The sequence below is a fragment of the Dermacentor albipictus genome, chromosome 1, assembly GCF_038994185.2.
Source record: "Dermacentor albipictus isolate Rhodes 1998 colony chromosome 1, USDA_Dalb.pri_finalv2, whole genome shotgun sequence".
In the NCBI taxonomy this organism is placed as follows: Eukaryota; Metazoa; Arthropoda; class Arachnida; order Ixodida; family Ixodidae; genus Dermacentor; species Dermacentor albipictus.
The window spans coordinates 93225306-93246362 of NC_091821.1; the positions used below are offsets into that span (position 1 = coordinate 93225306).

A 21057-nucleotide genomic window follows, 5' to 3' on the forward strand; every position below is an offset into this window, starting at 1 on the left:
GGAGCCCATAATGCTTATATTGTCACGAAATGAGTCACAAGGATGCGCACAGGGTCGCTATACGACAGACAGCTGGAGAAGACGGCGTGGATACTCTAAATGATGGTGAGGAAGCCTCAATTAATGGCACAAACCCACTGTAGGGGATACGCCACGAACGGGCTGGTAATAGGAGTGAGATAGTTTAGTTAATAAATAAATAACAAAAATGAAAATAAATGAATAACTGAAAATGATAACCGGTATTAAATGAAATAAAGTAGTTTATAATAAGGTAGTCAGCCTTGCTTAGATAGGAATAGTAACATGAACTTATTAATAAAATACATAAAGTAAAGAATGGACGTAAAAATGAGCAAGTAAAATTTTGATTAATATTAATAATATACTCCAAAGTCCGCGTCCTCAGTCTCCACTTCCTCTTTTTCAGCGACCGCTTCTTGCGGTGCGCGTGTCCCAGTCGTAACTTCTTTCTCAGCGCTGGCTCGTCACACCTAGTGGCATAATTCAGCAGCCAAAGAAAATCATCGACCCGATGCTTACTAAACTAGAAAGAACGGAAGAACGGAGCAATGTGCGCACAGAAACGCCAACAACATTAGGCGTTCTGCGAAGATGTAGAAGTCGCGTGAGGTCGGGACTGCCCCGCCTTACGCGCGAAATACGGTTTGAGGCGAACAACGTGAACTATCTCTGAGTTGTGCTGTCGACACCGAGGCGACGCGGCACCATCCAGAATGACCTCGTAGTTCACTTCACTAACGCAGCGTGCCACTTTGTAAGGTCCAAAGTATCGACCAAGCAGCTTCTCAGACAACCGCTGGAGCGGGGTCCACACCCAGGCTTGATCACGTGGCTAGTGTTCGACTTGCCGATGCCAAAGGTTTTAGCGCCGTGCATCTGTACTCTGCTGCTTCGTGATGTGCATGCGCGTGTGTTGACGAGCTTCCTCTGTGTGTAATAAGGTGCTCGGCGTTGGAAGTAAGCGGAGCGTTGATGTCGTCGGAAGCATTGCGTCTAGCATGGTCTGGACCTCGCGCCCGTAGACAAGACGGTACTGGGTGAATCGTGTGGTTTCCTGAACGGCGGTGATATACGCGAATGTAACGTATGGCAGGACCTGATCCCATGTTTTATGCTGAACATCTACATACATAGACAGCATGTCAGCAGAGATTTTGTTTAACCTTTCCGTCAACCCGTTGGTCGGCTGGGATGATAGGCAGTCGCCTTGCAATGCTGCGTCCAACTCAGCTTGAAGCTGTCCTCTATCAGTTGGGCTGTAAAAGCAGTTACTCTGTCGCGGTGACGACGTATGATGGGGTACCATGTCTGAGGACTATGCGATCTATAAGAAACTGCATGGGCAACTTCGTAGGCCATGGCACATTGTACAGTTTTCGTCTCGGCGTAGCGATTGTAGTCTGTGGCAACTATAATCCACTTGTTTCCGCTGGCTGCCAAGGCAGAGGGTCCCAGCAGATCCGTGCCGATTTGATCAAACAGCGCTCAAGGTGGTGCGATGGGTTGGAGTAACCCCCTGGTGTTATTTTCTGCATTGACACAAACGGCAGCTTTGCACGTAACGCTTGACCGTGGTAGAAAGTCTGGGCCAATAGTACGTCTGGCTTACTCTGGCAAGAGTACGTGAAAAACCCAAGTGTCCAGATGTGGGCTCATTATGACAGGCAAGGACAATGCCATAACAGAGGTCGGCAAGTACTACCTCTGTCTCTGGTACTCGAGTTTTTCTTGTACATGACACCCTTTCGAAGGCACAAGGTCGAGAGACTGCGAGAAAGGTGTCAAGGTATCGCAACATTCTTGCATTCTATGTGATTGATGAGAGGGCGCATTTCGGTGTTCTCGCGCTGCCGTAAGGTCAGATCAGATGCGGTGAGGGCCGCAAGGAATCCGCCGTCTTCGTCCATGTCATTATTTCAAGGTTCGACGGCAGCGCGCGACAATGTGTCGAATCTTTGTATCTTCGTATTTACGACCCGATTTGTAGGCGATGGTAAGATCGAACTCCTACAGATGGAGACTCCATCGTGCCAGTCACCCGGACTGGTCACGTAAATTGGCCAACCAACACGACGAACGGTTCTGTCACTAACTTGAAATGGCGACCATAGAGATAAAGCAGAAATTTCATGATGTCCCACATGACTACTATGGACACTCTTTCTCGGAGGTGGAGTGGATGATTTCGGTGCGTGAAAGAGTGCGACTGGCGTACGCGATCACTCTCTCAACGCCTTGCTAGTGTCGGACGAGTACAGCGCTAAGACCGATGTTGCTTTCCTCGGTATGTACATCGGTGTCGGCGTCCTCGTCAAAGTGAGCAAGGTTCCTGCAGGCGCTGCCGTAACTCGGTGAACGCTGCGTCTTGCTCCTCCGTCCAAACGTATGGTGTGTCATTTCGTGCGAGGCGAATGAATGGTTCGGCGATCCGGTAGAAATTAGCAATGACGAGGCGATAGTATGCACACAGACCGAGAAAGCAGCGTACTGCTTTGTTGTGTCGTGGAACCTGAATAGCAGCAAGAGCAGATGTCTTGTCGGGGTCAGGCCAGACGCCGTCGGCACTCACGACATGCCCGAGAAACTTCAACTCTTTGCAACCAAAGTGACACTTTTGTGGCATTAGCGTGAGATTATCGGAGCGGATCGCCTCAAGTACCGTCTCTAAACGCTTCAGATATTCTTGGAAGGTCGCAGACACGACGACGTCATCGAGGTATACTATACAACTGCGCCACTTCAGACCAGTCAGAACAGTGCCCATCATTCTGTGGAATGTAGCCGGTGCAGAGCACAGGCCCCGAATGGTAACACATTAAATTCCTACAGTTCATCCGGGGTAAGAAAGGCAGCTTTTCCCGATTTCGTTTGTCAACTTCGATTTGCCACTATCCACTCTTCAGATCTATGGATGAAAAATACCTGGTTCGCAGCAGTCGATCTAATTTGAACCATCGATCCGCGGAAGTGAATAAACTCTTTCCGTCTTTCTTTTTGACGAGGAGCCTCGGCGACGACCAAGGGCTTTGGGACGGTTGTATAACGTCATCGTCAAATATTTCTTTGACTTGTGTATTAATCACGTTGCGCTCTTTCGCCAAAACGCGGTAAGGCAGTTGTCGTATAGGACCAGAATCATCACACGTGATTATTCGGTGTCTCTCTATACGCGTTTGGCGTACCTTAGAAGAAGATGCGAATCACTCCTTGAACCGAAGTAGCAATTATCGCAGCGCTTTCTGATTTTCCTCCAAAAGGTCTCAATTGGTGCCGATATTGCTAAGTGTCGAGCCTGGGCTGTCCATTGTCATAGACGTAAAGCATTCAACAACGTCTGCTATGGGCTCAGCGAAAGCTTTAGCAGTACGACAAAATAGGTACCGACGTTCCTGGCTGAAATTCGTCACGAGAAGCACAGAACATTCACCTCGAAGCATGACGAGGCTGCGGGCTGCACATACACCTTGAGTCAGCATAAGAGAGAAATTGATCTCTGCAAGAGCTGCACCGTCACGCAGGCCGTCGCGCACGACCGCTGCCAGGACACTTGCGCGTGGTGGTAATGTAACACTGTCCGCGTAAACCCGATGCGCCTTACTACGGCAGTTGTCGAGGCTGTTCGCTGCACTTTCTGTCAAGGAAGTGACTGTGCGCTCCCGGAGGTCGATACTGGCTCCACACTCTCGCAGAAAGTCTACTCCCAAGATGAGGTCCGGAGAACAATCGCAGATTATATATAAGGCAAATTGCCGTGCACATGCCCAACGGTGTTACGATATGCCCACCAGCAGTACGAACTTGCATTCCAGACCGAGGCGTGATAACTCTCCTAAGTTCCATCCAGTTTCCAGCAAATATTAAGTAGTCGCCACCCGTGTCCAATAACGCACTAATGGGCTTGCTGTCGAGCGCAACAGTTACGTCTAACGAGAGTTTGTCGCTGAGTTCAGCAGCTGTCGTTGTTGAATCGCGTTGAGTAGACCACACTCGCGTCGATGGGAGGTCTTCAGTATGACGATTTTCAGTGACATCGCAGCCGAGGGTGGTGGTTGTTAGTTTTCCAGGTGAGGGCTTGGCGACCGTATCTGCGCTGCCATCGAAGGGCTCCGAGGAGCTGGGAAGATCGCCTGGGAAATGATGAACGCGACTGCCGCTGCGGGAACAGTGCATACTGTGCTGGTTGAAATATTCCTCAATCATCCTAGGCCTTTCGCCATATCTGGGCCTTGGTGAATCCGCGGCAAAACCTTGCAGCTCGAGGCGGTGGTATGCGCACTCGCGGTATACATGACTGGTGTCACCACAGTGATAGCAGGGAGGCCGTTTGTCCGGAGAACGCCAGACGACAGACTTCGTCTGGAGCGGGTGCTGATCCTCCATACGTTGGATCGGTTGACTTGATGGGAGTGGGACGTATGACGTCGTGTAAGAGTGGTGGGGACGAAAGGCGTCGGAGATGGGACAGAGGCTCGCCCCAAAACTTACGCATACGATGCACGCTGCAGTTGTGTCGACACAGGTGGCGTATTGCTCCTTGGAACGGGACCTTGGATCGCTTGCTCAACTTCATTTCTATCGAGAGCAGAAATGGAACGCAGCGTGAGCTGAAACTGGCAGCAGAGCCATTGAAGCTCACCACGCACCACAGAGCGGACAAGGTTCCGAAGAAAGTCAATGTTTCTAAGGGCAATCGGGTCCGTCGGTAAAGCAACGTTCGCTTGTCTGCCATATGGAGCTGAGCGCTGGATAGTCGGTGAAGTAGCGTTCACTTGCCTGTCATGCAAAGCTGAGCGCTGCTGTAGCATCTTCTCCATCCTGGTAGCTCCAGTCAAGAATTCAGCCACGGTCTTCGGCGGGCTTCGAAAAAGGCCAGCAAATAGCCGTTCTTTAACTCCACGCATCAAATGGCACAGCTTCTTTTCCTCTGGTATAGTTGGGTCTACCTGACAAAAGAGGCGCGTCATATCCTCGACGTACGGCATCATGCTCTCATTCGGCAGATGGATGCGGGAGAGGTGGATGCGGGGAGTTCGGCTCATTCGCAGCAATCAGCAGCGCTGTAGGTTTCTAGCAAGGAACGGCGGAACTGGAGCCATGATTTGATGAGCCCTACTCAGTTCTCATACCAAGTTTAAGCACCGTCCTCCCAGCTGAAGTGCACGGCTCTAAACTTCGCCGCGTCGCTCCACTCGTTGATATCTGCAACGCGCTCAAACTGAGCCAACCAGTCTTCTAGATCTTCGAAAATATCTCTATGAAACACTTTCGGCACTCGTAGATTCTGAAGCAGCTACTGAGTTGCTGTTGTGGCCGTACCTTGCACAACGGTCGATGGAGACGTCGACGTTCCTTCAAAAAGAAGTCCTTCCATACCGGTCCGTGGGGACGCCGGCGTTGTTTCGGATTGATGAGCACGCTTCGGAGGCAATCCGCCAATTCGCCTGCTGGCCCGGTAGACAGTTGTGTTCACCGGGCTGGTACTCCTGCTACCAGGAGGGGTTTACGCCATCGGATGAACTATATCCCGCACCTCCACCAACTTGACAGTTGAAGAAGTGCGCAGTATAGGCAAGACAGACAGCTGGACAAGATGGCGTGAATACTTGCTTGCTTGCTTGTTCCTTCACTTGTGGCGTGGATACTTGTTCTTGTTCTTGTTCCTTAGTAAAATGTCGCAACCCACTCCTGGGGATTGGCAAATTATCGGTCAGTGAAAACTGTTATCATTTTTTAAGGATTATAATGTGAAATGACATAAGTATCTTATAAGTGTGAATTAAAATATCTACCGTTACATATATGAATGATAAAATATCTAAGTATTATTTCAATTATCTAAGATACTTTAAAGCCCCCGTTCTTAGTCTCCACTTCCTGTTTTTCAGCGCCCGCATCTTGCAGAGCGCGGGTCCCAGTCGTAACTTCTTTCTTAGCGCTGACTCGCGACGCCTAGTGACGATATACTGCAGTCCCTCGGCAGATATCTATGAATGCTTCATTCACTGTGTTTACGTCGAGATTTCGTCAGGTCGCTGAGCGTCGTGCGTTGCTCGGGCTAACACTTAAGGGGCCACGTTGCGCAAATACATAGGAAAAGGCATCAAAACACATTTTGCGCTGTTAGCTGATGGATTAGCCCTGCAGCACGTGGCGTATACCATGTCATGTGACAGGTTCAGTACTTATATTTCTCACCTAAGGCTGGTGAAAAATTACATACAAATGAGTGCAAATGTGTGAAACCTTTCCACGCTTAATTTAATCGTTGCTATTCAGTACAATGACTTTCAGTTTATAGGTTTAATTGAGAATGTTGGCACATTCAAATGAAATTGTAATTCGATCCGCTAGGAGGGCCCATGGACATGCCGTAAAGGATCTCATTCTGCTATCCAGAACCGATGCAACAACAAAGCTTCCACTACTCGCGCGTGATGCCAAACGGTTCATGTGGAACGCGCCAGGTTTCCGGCATAGTCCACTGCACCGCCTGGACCCATCCCTCTGACAACGCATTCCATCTGGACTTTTCCGAATCGAGACAACTGTTCTGTGCTGACTGTAACTTGGAGTGTCTTTTACCAATACATTTGCTTATTGCATCGGAATGGTTGACAGTGCTGCCTGTGATAGTTGTGGCAGCGAGGAAACAATCGAACATAACCTCTATCATTGTCCCCGCTACAGCTACCAGAGATACTACAGCTATCAGTTGGCACGCCTCGACGACCGGCCACTTTCTGAGCAGACTATCTTTGAGTGCCGGCTCATGCGGTCTTCACACCAGAAGGCGATGAAGGCGATAATGAGATCCTTCTGGTCAAGCGACTTGCTTGAACGACTGTGACACTCCTGCGTTCCTTTGTGTGTTTGCATGTCTTTCTTTTTTTCCCCTCTCTCTCTTTTCTGCAATCTCCCTCTCTTTCTATGAGTGCGCATTTTTTATCTTTCTGTCTTTTCTTACCCCTTCCCCAGTGCAGGGTAGCGAACTGGATATCTATCTTCCGGTTAACATCCCTGCCTTTCGCATGTCATTTATCTCTCTCTCTCTCGCTCTCTCTGTCATTCGACTCATTCAGCCTTGTGCAGAGCGTGTGTGCCTGATTATTTGTTGGCGTCAGCGAGACTCAACCACAGTGGCTGTTACTGTTGAAATTACATCTAGCTTTGCCGAGGAGAGGAAGCATGATGGGTTTAAGAGTTAATCTCGGTAACAAGATAGACTGAAAAGCGCTGCTATGAGCGTCTTTCAAGTTAACGAACCTCGCAGAACAAATAAAAAAAACTGCTATCATCAAGCGGCGACTGTTTCTCTCTGCGTCTAGACATGCGTCCTGTCACTCGCAGATTTGTGCACTGGCGCGAGAAAGATCTGGCTCTCTGTCATGATATCGGTGAGTGGAATGGCACAGCGCATAAACGCGAACACAAAGAACTGGACAGTACAAGCGCTGGTGGAAACCAGCGCTATTCATATGGAGTTTCTTTTTTTTTTCATTGTGTATGTGTTTATTCGCTGGTTTCTTCCACCCACCAGTATAAACCAACTAGCCCTGCAAAGAAGGTTACTGAACTTCTTTTGTCCTACCCTGGACTCCTTTCTACGTGTTTCCTCCTCAAAGGAACCTACGCATCCTTGTGTCACGATATTTCTTTGCTTATCTTACCTGGGCATCTGTAACTCGCTCATCGCACAAGGCTAATTTTCAACCATGGAAGCATTGATTCGGAAACATTCTGCACCAGCTAAAGCACCTATTCGAAACATTTCTTAGACTTCCCGCAGGTATTTCACGCGCTTCAATAAAGCTTCGTGATGGCTCATGGAAAGAGTTTCGCAGGCAACTTGAGACGACACACTACATTTGTGAGATGTCTGGTGAACTTTGAGTTCTTGTGGCTGCAGCGGCCTTCGTGCCGCAGTTTGTTGAACATTTCAAGCTCCACTAGCGGCATCGCTTGAAAGCGCAAATACCGGCACCCCTATACAAAGCACACTATAGCAGCATGTGGCTACTCCGCGTCCTTCGCTCCAGGCAGCCTCACCCAGCGAGGTCACACTGACAAGGAAGTAAGTGTGTCCCAGAATGACCCACGAAGAGCTCCAGAAGCGCATGCCGTGAATGAAGCGCAGCTTCATGCTGTCCGATTCGCTGTCCGCATGTGTCGTGAGCAGCATGTTGGTGTTGGCCACAACCGAGAAGGCCGTCAGGATCTTGGTCAGCGGCTCTGCGAGCGCCCAGCAACGAAGTGTAATCAGCAAGAGGACAGCGAAAGCAACATTTTTCTTCTTTACTAAGTTAGAGCTTTCGTGAACTTACAGAGAGCATTTTGCGAGTACCAGATCGTGACAGTTTGTTATATTCGGAACACTCTGGAGCTCATAGCTAGGGTGTCCTAGCGAACGTTAGCCTAGCTGTTCAAAGAAAAAAGAATATTAAAAGAAATGCGGTGCGAGATACAATTTTAAGACCTACGGTGTTCGGTCGTCGGACTTCTGACGACCAACGCCGTAGGCATTATAACTGCATCTTGCACTGTGCTTTCCTAACCTCTCTTTTTTTCTTTGAACAGCTTGGCTAACGTTAGCTGGGTCCCACGGTACACCCACGGTGCACCAGCGCGCAGCGTGACAGCAACACCCATAGCGCAATTTTATTGCAATCATAAACAGATACAAGAGGCGCCTGCGCGCCGGCGCCGTTCTGCCGTTCTGATATCGACGGCGCATGCGCACGGTCCGCCCAGCTTGAAAGGTTGAAGATCTCCAGGGACGCGCAATTATTTTGGCTGCAAAAAATGACGAGGCCAAGGGGGCGCACCGTATACTCAATTGGCTCGACGTGGAACCATGGCAGCGTTCTGCCTTCCGCTGCTGGCACGATGCTGGTTCTGCCTTCCACTGCTAGCACGCTAGCACACACGCTAGCGTTCTTGTGGAGCAGCTGTGTGCGTGTCGCACCGTGGTGCATACACTGGTCTGAGCGGAACGGATAGTAAGCGTCAAGCTAAATCTGTGTAATCGTTTCATTGGTCGCTGCACCGACACCGACTATTTTCCGTCGGTCTCAGCTCCTGCACCAACGACTTGCGACGCCTGCAACACTCCTCACGATGTTCCTCGTTGCGCCAACCTTGTGGCACGCCTGGTATTCGCCGGGCCGCTGTTCCTGCTGCGCAGCAGCATCAGTGGTCTCACGGTTTGCGTCACGACACATCGTCTCCACATGTCGTTAGAACTCTGCGTGAGGAGCTCGAGCGCAACGCTACCCATTGATTTCAATGCTTCGCCTTCGGACGAAGCTGGCAATTTATTTAAACAATGCACCTATGGCAGCTGGGTCGTGTACAAGCATCCCTCAACGTCGTTCATTATTACTGGCATTTCTCGACATTTGCCCTCCGCGGTGACTAATTGGCAATGGTGTCCAGCTGCTAAGCACGACGCTGCGAGTTTGATTGCCGGCATAGGCTTAGATTCTTTTTTTTTTTATGAAGCGCGGTTGGAAGACAAGCATATTTTTTATGTTCGTTGCGGGCAAAATAAATAGAGCGGGAACTGCGCGCTCGAAATTAAAATTCGTTTGCGTGATCTATATCATATATTCGAGATAACCTGCTTTTGAGCGCACGCGTTGCCAGATCGGCTGGTCACGCTGCTCGTGTTTCTCGCTGCGCAATTGGATTTCATCGATTCCTTTCATCAACCATACTGCCCTACGTTAGACCAGCCTCAGCAGTCGCCAAGATGTAAAGCCAGTAAAGCTAACCTATATGGCGCACTGTTCAAAAGCTGTTCTCGCTGCACAGAAGGCAGTACGACCGGCGGTAGCCTGCCAATGAAGGACAGTTCGCTGAGAAGGGAATTGTCTCGAGCCTGCGAACTGCACTGGACGGCGCAAACACATGTTGCTGCACACCGCTGTCGCGCTCTATGCCCCATTGACAAGTGCACCCCAGCGCATTACACCTGAAGTACCTTGGGAACACACGCTTCGCGGGGGCTTAAACTTGTGCGTATTATGTAAATAGAGTGGACATGACAACTGCCATTGTGCTAACGCAGTGTTTACTACAATATAAGAAACGTACGTATGAAAGCAACAACTAGCCTATTACTGCTATTAATTTTGTTTTATTCTAACATCTTGTCCTGCGGCATATGGGAGTATCCAAGTGAAAGCGTGGATGGAACTCTTTATCTAAGAATTGAAGCAGTGGCTTACAAAACTTATTTTCCGTGAGACAATGCGCGCTAGCCGGGTCACTTCTTAGTAAAGAGCACGCGAATATTCGAAACTTTTGATTACTGACTCGAATATTGCCCTAATCGATTCGAAGACCGAATCAATAGTCACTATTCGGAAACAGGAATACTTTTCGAACTCATTTTGAATATGCCAAATATCCTACTTCGCGTGATCGAGCATAAAGTTGGAGCAAAAGTGAGTTAAGTTTCTTCCCAGTGGTCATAGTACTCATAAAATTCGAGAAGTTACATAGTGGGGCACGCAACATCGCTCAGGTAGCCAGACATTTTCAGTTAAACCGCTATACCATTCGCACTCAACAATTAGTCCTTACAGTATGAGAATAAAATGCTTATTTGCTCCTAATGTTCCAGTTTGCGATAATATTAAAGACCGCTTCATGACACACAGTGTAATGATAGAAGCTTGCTGACGTTGTGAATATGCTAGGATGTGAAGCTTTCTTTATATTATTGCTGAGAACGGCCAGCTCGTTATTCGAAAACTGTTCTAAAAGTATTCGATATGCGATCCGGTTCGATTCGAGTCGGGCACTATTCAATTTGTATCCAATTTGGTCTCGAAAATTACTATTTGCACATCCTTAGTCCTTAGCTTGGCACCTCTGAGAATTCTCTCTTGTGTTGCCATTGTTCCTGGATAGAGCCCCATTTCGTCCTCCATATAGAATGAATTCATTCAGCTGTACCAGTTTATAAAGTGTTTCACGTCTGAGATGAAGCTTTGCACGGAGTGAGTAACAGTTTTTTTTTACGATAGCTCATATATACATAGATTTCCTTTAAACTTACCTGGAAGGAACTTCTTTTTTTCCTCTGGCAGGTAGTAGCGGGCAACGTCGTAAGCAGTTCCGAGTAGAATAATAACAGAAAGAACACCGAGGAATATGCTGCATGAAGAAAAGAATAATAAACATAGCAGCGTTATAAATGTCCAATCTTAACCAAATTTTGTACACACCGAGATAGAAGCAGACATTGTGTTCCTGAGCATGAGGTGACGGGTTCAATCCGGGCCGCGGTGCCCGCATTTTTATGGGGTAGATATGCAAAAAACGCCCGTGTACCGAGAAATGGGTGCACGTTACAGAACCCCAGCTGGTATAAATTAATCCGGAGTATCCCACTACGGCGCGCCTCATAGTAATATCGTTGTTTTGGCACGTAATACCCCACACTTTAATACATTTGACTGATGTATAAAATTACACACATACTCAAACGTATGGGCTAATACACTCGCGCACATACACGTGTACACTGTGTGATGCGGTGCGAAGGTGATTCGCTGAGCGTGGATTGACCAGATTTACGTCGCCCTTTATGTGATAGCTACCTGCATTTACAATGAAGATCACAGTTCCGAGTGATGGTCAGAGCGAAGCACACCGTGACCGTCTAATTTATGCTATAAATAACGACTTAAATTCGTGTAATTTTACAACGCATTCGAAGGCGCTGAATGCACGCACACTGATTAAGCATATATGCACGTCAGATGACGCACTCTATGCCACGCCTAGAGGATCCTTAAAGAATGAAATTAAATTCTGGGGTAGTACGTACCAAAACCACGGGCTTAGCAGCGCAACACCAAAGGCAGTAAGGAACCCTGCCGGGTCCTAGAGGATCTCGCATGAGGTGCTGTTTGAAATTGCCCTGAGTGTGTGCAGTCTGTCTGCATTGCTGGCAAACAGGCTCCGTTCCGTTCCGGCGCGGATAGACGGAATCACTCGATGGCCATTGCGCTCTTCGGCAAAAGAATAGAAAAAGCGACAGCCGTGCATTTGTTTAGACGGTCTTCTCATATTCTCCCTCCCTGAACCGGCCGCGTTCGGAGCTGTTGTTGATGGGGGGAGGGGGGGAGAGGGTGGCATGCTTTCAACAAAGACGGCATGTAGAACGTTATAGAGATACGCTTTCACGATAGAAGCCGCATTGCCTGACCACATGCCAAGCACGCCACCCCAAAGGTTGAAAGACGAGGCACGTCGTACACACCCCCAAATAAGCGAGCGCGCACCACGCCCACAGACATGCACACTCGGCGCAAGCTGTACATAGTGTGTTTGATGTCTTGGTCACGAAATAAAGTCAAAATTGCCTTTGTTTCGCGTGACTCACGACCGACGGTGTATGCAGTGAGCTAAGGCCTCCAGATGGCCGACCAACTTACAATTTGAATGCCGGCCGGTATTCGTTGAGCTCTGTGGTTGGCGACAGAGTGGCAGCTTTTGCTAATCCTGTCTCTACGCAGCTTTCATTGCGCTGCGCAAATCAACAATTCGTCGCGATTGCCTCAGCGTCTGAGCGAGAAGGCGCGCACCTCTTACCACGATTAACTCCGCTCAATCTCAATGAAGCGTGACCTGTATTTGGTACCTCTGTGTTTGTGCCTTTTCTACCCTCTTTTTTTTTTTGCTTAAAGCTGGATTTTAACCCCTCTCCGTCTTTCGTGTTAGCTGATAGCGCTGAAACAATGATTAGCTGGAAAACACTGGCGCCTGAATCAGTTAGATCTCAGAGATATTGCGTGAAACGATCGAGGCAATTGACAGGAGTTTCAATCTGCGACGAGGTGTATGCTGATCCACGTCTGTTACATTTGGCCCCAACAGTCAGTCCTGAATTTGCTTTTCTTTCATGGCACTCAATGAAAGTAGGCATCATTCCTGTAAGACAGCTAACTATCGAAGGAGAGAGAGAGAGAGAATGTGTACTTACCGGACATGACAGCATTAGTCCATGTCAAGTAAATGTGCTTCATGTCTTTCAGTCACGCTTTAGTTTTCCCAGCGCGGAAAATGCGGCGGCACTGCATATATACTGAGTCATGAGGTGAACGATCCTTCGATTGGCTCTCGACTTCGTCGATCCCCTCTCAATGGCTTCACTAAATAAACAATCAGCAACTTCAACTCTTTTTAGGACGTTTAGGTTAGTCAGATGAAGCAGCCTAAACGAGCCTCTCGGCGAATTTATCCTACTCTTATAAGCTCCTCGATATAGAATGAAGGGATGTTGTTGCGCGCTAGTCAAACCAGTATATCTGGTCTGCCTTACGATGCAAGATTATTTCAACTCGATGGGGAAAAAAAGAAGCCACGCCAGTAGTGCACGCAGAAACAGTGCATGGCTTTTGCTGACATTATTACGTTATGTAAAAAGTATTTTACTCAAAGTACGCAGTGTAGGCTAATGACCTAAATATTTACACCGCTTTTGTTTTTTTTTCCAGAAGCCGATGTGGAACCAGAAAGAAACTGCGTTCAATGCACCCGACGAGGTCCGTCGAGCTGAGGGCGATTAGTCGTGAGCCGTGCATCGGCAGCACGACCGGAACTAAAGGAAAAGCGCCCGCAATTAGGAGGGCGTAACTCCTGCAAGTGTACAAGACGCAATTTTCTCGCTGTTTCCGCTTGAGTGGACGTTTTCACGCGTTTGCTGTTGTGTGGCATGTGCAACTATACAAAATAAAACGCACTTCTGTTTGCGGCGTTCTCCACGGTTGCACACTTTCGAGAATGTCAGTTAAGCAAACACGCGCACGTGCGCAAGGAGACAGGCACGACCGCAGTGCAGTGCAGGCAAGGTTTGAAGCAGTCTGTCATGTCATGGAGTACGCTTAGCCAAGTGAAACCACCACAACCAGCTTATACAAGACATGTGTCAGGCCGCGTGGACGAAGCAAGTTACGCATGATATATGTGCGCGCAATAGCAACGGGAACGGCAGGTGTGGACCGTGAATACTGCGCACGTGTTCGGTTCGCGACAAGGCGCTCCAGAAGGGAAAGCTTGTAGTTACGGGTCGTACTTGAACAGCTTTACCTATAAAAGCTACACACTCTGCTACAACGATGCAGTTATGACAGTCGTGACCAATTGTGTAATCAACAGTTGGCTTCAGGTTAAGGCTGTGGCGACTTTTAGTGGAAAGCGCTTGAGAACGTAAGGTATGCCTCAAGGGAAAGACGAGTTCTTAGATGAATGACTAACAGAGCGTAGGAGGTTCACTGAATCGATTTGGCATCTTTTGCCGAGCTAAGGTAAACTCAAGGAGGGTAAAGCAGGTTTTAGTGAACAATCCCGGTGATGAGTACAAGAAATAAAGTGAGTTACCTATGATTTTTTAATCGTTTTTTACCTGATTCAATTTTATCATTGACATGCTGCTTACAAGGGCTCTATACACATGATGCATAATCTACAACAGGGTGAATAAGAATTATGTGCGTTAGCAGATTAGTGTCCCCCGGACCTTCCTATATGGTACGCTTTAAAGGTCTAAATCTTTTAGGCGCATTTCATGTTACATAATCTACATACCGAGACGAAGACATGACAACCCCAAGCTACTTATCTCCAGTGCCTTAGAGGCTCCATGGTAAAGTTTGTAACAGCGCACCCAAGACAAGGGCAACAGAAGGAATAAAACGACGACACGGCGCTTTTTATTCCTTCTGTTGTCCTTGCAATGTCTTGGGTGCGCTGTTACAAACCTTACCATGAATCCCAACCAACTGGCCCAACTTGCCGTTCTGATGCAGTATATTCCTTAGAGGCTACCAACCTGTTCAAGGAATAGTGGTAAAGCGAGGTAGCTATAATGGCAAAATTCATCATTGATAGAATTTCGCAAATGTTATTAGTTACTATCATTATTTTGTATTCCCCATCCGTTTATTTGACAGTCCACAATAAGGGGCATGAGTCATGGGATGAAAGGGTAACAAAACACTAGCCGACGGTCGTGGGCGTTGTACCTGCTGGCCCCATACAGGCGTTCAACGCGCTCGCAAGGGCAAGGGGAAAGGCCCTCAGATAACGCATTTACATAAAGCCTCCAAAGGTGGGCCCAGTCAGCTTACCGGACTACCTCTCAGGATGGTGCAAACACTCGCCGGTAGGGCTGAGCAAGCACCCATTCTGGCTGCGTCAGCCTTTCTTCACGGGTAGTTTGACTCAATTCGGCCCGCATGGCAAGTTGCATGTCGATCCTCGGTAGATCGAGTCGGTCGTTCACAGCCAGTGACGACGCAAAGTACGCTTTGTTCTCAAGCTCTGTTTTCACGCCCTAACAGAGGTTGCCGCTGATACCTATGCCCGCCAGAAGGGCGTAACTGCTGGCGGGTCGTGCTATCTCAGTCCGACTTATGCCACCGATCACATTGGGAGAGCGAGAGAGACATGAAATGTTAATAATAATTAATGCAATATACGATGAGGGAGGAAAGAGAACCAGAAAATGCAGAAACCTAGTGGTAAGGTAGCTGCAGCTCCGAAAAATGTAGCGACAGGGTCTTTTAGTATGATCGACAGCAGTATTGGCAAAATGCGTATAGTTAAACTTATACTATAAATTTATCTCACTTCGTATTTGGGTAAATGAGAGCCCGTCACTCGTCGGCCCACAAGGCTGTGAAGGCACTTTTGTGTTTCTTGAGGGCGATTAGTCTGTGCGAACGTCTTTGATTTAATTAGTGGTGCTCTTCGCACGCGTGCGCGATATCACCCCAAATTTCCTTCCTCTCTCTCTCTCTCTCACACCTTTATATTCTCCTTTTCCCGTCCCCATCGTAGGGTAGCCAAGCAGACGATCTTCTGGTTAACATTCCTGCCTTCTCCCTTTCTTTCCTCTTTCTCCTCCTCTTCTGAAGCATCTTTATTCCCAAAGCAACTATGTCACCATCTGTTATGCATGGAGTTTCACGGCTGTTGTTTCGAGCTGTCTTCCAGGTTCGGCACAGCAGCCTCTGCTATCATATTTCCCCTCAGGGGTGTGGCAAAGATGATGTGTACGTAGTTGAGTGTTGTTTTTCAAACGCTCGTATCCGTCATGCAGCGTGCTGAACCGGCTGCTTCCCGGAGCGTACGGACAGTCAACAGCACCCCAAACAATTTTCGCTGTCTATATAAACATGAAAAAGCTTCTTCAAGGCAAATTTAAAATTACAAAAACCATGACACAACGAAAGAGCGTATTTGGAGCTTTTGTAATAAGTGGACTTTGCAGTAAGCTATTTGCATAAAAGACATTCGAGACAACACGAATTGTCAAGCCTAGCCCCGAAAAAAGCCTAATGAGCTCGCAGAGTTGCCTAGGACATTGCTTGAGGAAAATAACTAGGAAATATATTATTGTGTGCAGGTCGTGTCGTACAGAATATTTACTGTCTGGGGGGAGGAAACTACTACCGGCACCTATCACCAAACAGGGAATAAATAATCATGTAGTACAGAGAGGCAGTGCGTTACGCGCATATCCGTAATATATAGCCGTGCTAAACCTTAGCCGTTCGGGCAAAAATAACTTCGAAATTCGAGATTCATTAACGTTGAGGGCATTTTATCTCTCCTTCGCGTTCAGTTCACCTGATAGGCTGACACGCACTTATGTCAGTTGGTTCATCTATTTCCAGCGGTAACAGAAATACAGAAAGAAGAAAAAGAGCCCTTGTAGCTTAATTGCTCACTGCATTCGATGGAGCATCGCCGCACTGTGTGTTCATGTGCGGGAAAGGAGAGAGGCGGGGGGCATTATATAGAAAAAAGAGCGCCAACTTTTTTTCATTGCGTACTATTGGATTCTTCTACTTTTCCAATAAGATCTGTAGCATATATTTCCGAAAAAATTGATATGCCGTCGGGTGATGCCGTTTCTGTGTAGGGAAGTCGAGAGGATATATGACGTGGTAAAAAAAGTTTCGCTCACAGCAGGCCGCGCTGGTAGGGCTTGAGCGGTCGGGTCTCGTTGACCTGGCATCCGCGCACCACGGTGTGGAAGCCGTACCGGTGCAGCAGCGTGGCCGCCATGTGGCGCAGCTCGGTGCCCGAGCACTTGGACGGGATGCATATGCCCATTTGGATGCCGAAAAACAGGTCCTGGTTCAGCCAGTTCATCGGGTTGTTGGCGCCCTGTGTGAGTAGCGCGCTACGGCTTACTGCTGTGGACGGCCGAGACGGACGGACACCATGGCCCTGTGCTCATTCTTGGGTTTCGTGACAGAAGGCTCTAATGCTGGCTAGAGCCCGCAGTAGCGCTACAGACCAGTGGTACATGTGTCTACAAGGCTCTTATGGCCTGCGAAGATCATAAGAGGCTTGTCGCCCACTGTTCTGTTTCACGTATACCAGAATAATGAGCAATTCTACCATCAGCAACGGAAGATACCAGTGTGCAGCCTGCATTGAGGCATGCACTCTGTATATGCAGCCAAGTGCATGATCTGTGTTTGATGTCCCTTCCATGGACCGCGATGCCTTGAGAAGGAAAATTAGCTCGGGAACTTTTATCTAAATACACGGTAATGGAGAAATCGTTTTTCTCGGCAAACACTGCACCACCTTTAATGAGGTTTGTTGCATTTGAAAGAGAAAGTTGAAATGTAGTAACTGTAGGCAGAGGATTTACAATTTATGGCCTCTGTTTAAGAAAAACGTTCTTGCTAATTGCAAACTCTGAAAACAATTCTAATATCAAGTTTACAACTCTGTAACTGTAACCATGAACTAAGGCAATAAAGCCAATATCACAGTTCTGCAAGTTGGAGCTAATAATACGTAAAGAGGGACAAAAGTGATGTACGATTATTATATACGTACACCGCTCTGAAATATACCACTAATTTGTGCGTAGAACTTTTGCAAAATTTTCGGGGACATTTTAACAATTTGATGTAAACTGTAAAATTATACCTCAAATATATAAATTTCGTTTTTTTAGCTTGCTGATTGTTGGTAAATTTTGTAAGAAATTCAAGGTCTTAAATAAACATCCTTCTCCCTTGAGTTGCTATAATTTAGCATTCTCTCTCAAATGGAACAAATTTGATTCAAATCGTTTCTCACAAATGCATTTGATTTAATTGAATGGGACAATCGCAGTTGGCCGGGAGGTAAAGCTTTCTCTTAATGTCGTTGTAGTATCTATAATTCGTTCTCTTGCGCATAAGGTAAAACTGCGGATGCACTATGTATATTACTAATGCTAAATTTTGCTTTACGGTGCCTGATAGTCCACAGGTAAAACATATGGGGAATGGGAACAGTAACCAGAGAACCAATCGTATGAGTACACTTGCTGTAGTAAACTTCCTCTCTGAATTTTCTTTCTTTCTGTCTTTAAATGGCAGATATAGCGTAAATGCGGGAGGGAGTAGCTAGAAAAATAAGAACACGCTTTTGACACAAAACCACTGCTTTAATGCATAGGCACGGTTTGAACTATGGCGACGAAATAATTTTTTAATAGAGAATGAGAACGTTTGCTAAAGGGGTACGTGCTAACGTGACCACTAAACTAGCGGGCAGGCTGAAAAGCACGCAAGGTTAGCACAGAAACACACAAAACACTCACGTACATCGCGCAGAAGTTACGCACGCTCCAAGCTACACACAAGTGCTTCAAGTACTGTGTTCGTGATAAATCACAAAAATTCGCAATGTTTCTCTCCTCATCTTGTGGTCAATATTCTTGTGAGCGCTGCAAAATTGCACATGAGTTGTAGCGAAGCAAACGGTGGCTTGCTAGTAATGCATTGCGCTTAAGACGCTATACTGTGTGCCGAGATTTAAGGTGACACTTTTTTTTTTGTCGCTCGCGTAAGCTCCGTATAGCTAACAAGCATACGTCACAACTGTCTGCCTTAGTTAAGCAACCAGTCACGGTGGATAAACCTATAAGGAAAGCGGAATTCAGCCTATAGGCGCGTGGTCCGCCTAGAAACATGCTCTTTCTGTCTGGTCGTTGGACAACAAGTTTCTCGCTCGGTTGCAAGCAACAAGTAGCGGTATAGGCGTACCATCATCTCGCCTTGCTCCTGGAACTTGGCGATCATCTTTCGCAGGAACGGGACACCTTTGGGGTTCACGAATAGGCTGCAGTACTGGCCCGTAAAGTCGACGTCGCCGTAGAAATCGCGCACCACCACGTCCAGGCACTCGTCGAAGTTTCCGAGGTCGGCCACGCTCCCTTGAAGCATGCCCGGCGGAGGCTTGCCGTTCGAGTCAGCCACTGCGTCCACGAAAGAAAAGCCTGCAGTTCACGCTCGCAGGGCTGCCCTGGCGCTTGCACAGAGCGGGAAATATAACAAAGTTCCACGGACGCGCTTGTACCAGCACTGCGTCACGTGGTAGCAGTCCTACGTGTGGCCACGGTCGGCGCTATGCACACGGCCGATGACACGGCCGTGTGCATGGCACCGTGTCACTGGCCGCCTTTATTTTCAATTCTACACCCTCGCCGTTAACACACCTTCGGTCGCTGCCTCACCCACCCGCCTTACCCAATCCCCTTTAGAACCCTACATATATATACTATGCCGATGAAAGCATATGTGGCCTTAAAAAAGACAAGTCCACTTGTCGAAACGTTGGCTCCTGCTTTCACAGTGTTCTCGTTTTGCTCGTGGTCTTGAATTTCCATCTCCCGCCTTCCCCGTGTTTTCGCTTCATTTTTTTGAGACGTTCACGCATGGCCTATAATATTGTTACGTGAACGATGTTATCGACCCGCCGCGCTAACTGAGTGGCTATCCATGCCTTCTGCAGCTGAGAAAGAGGTATAGCGGGTTGGATTCCCTGCTGCGGCGGCCGCATTTCGAGGGGGGCGAAATTCAAGGAAAAAAAAAAAAAACGCTCGTGTCTTTAAGTTTAGGTGCACGTTGAAGAACTCCGGGGGGGTTCAAATTAATCCGGAGCCCTCGAATAGGGCGTGTCTCACAGTTCCGGAGTTGCTTTGGGACGTTAAACTCCATGAACCGATTATCTAGTTACCAATATTCTACTATAATTTATGATAATGTTGCGTTTGTGTCACGCTACACATCCATTCCTTTCGTTTGATTGACTGATGGTTGTCGTGACAGTTCCAGATGTTGCCTACTTCGAAGTAGCCTGACGACATGGACATCCTACAGCAGGAGCATCCACCTCTCAATCCCTATGCAACAGTTTGCCATAGTGAGCGCGTCTAGCGCTAAAACAGAAATGCAGTAACACGGATTAAGCTTATAGAGTTAAAGTAGGGGGCACGTGGGTGGTATCATAGCACATAAAAGTGCGAGCATGTGATCTTAATGGGAACACGTGAAACCAGTATCAGGGGACCAAGTGTGCCGTTGACCTTCAGAGTTGAGTCGAGTTTTGTTGCACCGGCTTCCATCCAGAAGTCGGTGCATTTTTTTTTTATCTGCAAAGCAACTTTCAACCGTTTTCTACAGCACCAAAACGAATATTTAGACTACAACGCTTTCAGCAAATTGCAAGACAACCGCTCATTAACAAGCAACGCTGTTGTCGAGCGGGAGAGCAAATTATGAATAAGAAGGAAATTATCCAAGAAATGTTATCTTTTTTGTATTTTTCCCGCGCATCTTTTCTTGGTGAAGAAGTCGTCCAAGGTGATATGCATTACATACACGTTCTTTCCTTCTGCTTTTGTTGCCCCAACTTTTTTTTTTTTGTTTCGTCGACTCACGACCTGGCGCATCGATGAGTGCTGCTTTCTTTCATCCGGTTCCTATATCGTGCCCTCTTCCACTAGGCACGAACAAGTAACTGAGTTTGTTTTTCTCCACTCTTGGCCTGTTCTGTGTATAATTTGAGAAGTACGAGCGAGGACAAAGATCCCAGTGTTACTGCGCGCGCAGCCCTGCACTAAGTAGGCCGCGCGGTGATCACGAAAAGAGCCGCGACTAAAGGAAGGGCACATAGTGATGACCTGAGGCATGCAGCGGTCCACGCATACCTCACAACCCCGGA

At 47.7% G+C, this 21057-nt stretch overlaps 1 protein-coding gene across 1 annotated transcript in view; it reads right to left on the minus strand.

The window, feature by feature from the left end:
- LOC135902661 (nose resistant to fluoxetine protein 6-like) overlaps positions 1–21057 on the minus strand; it is an 85887-nt gene that overhangs the window by 17763 nt on the left and 47067 nt on the right. The window contains exons 2-5 of the mRNA XM_065432878.1: positions 19098–19309; positions 17009–17211; positions 11087–11184; positions 8071–8253 (exon numbers count right to left, since the gene is read on the minus strand). Coding sequence (XP_065288950.1) covers positions 8071–8253; positions 11087–11184; positions 17009–17211; positions 19098–19309 — 696 coding nt within the window. The remainder of the gene's footprint in view (positions 1–8070; positions 8254–11086; positions 11185–17008; positions 17212–19097; positions 19310–21057) is intronic.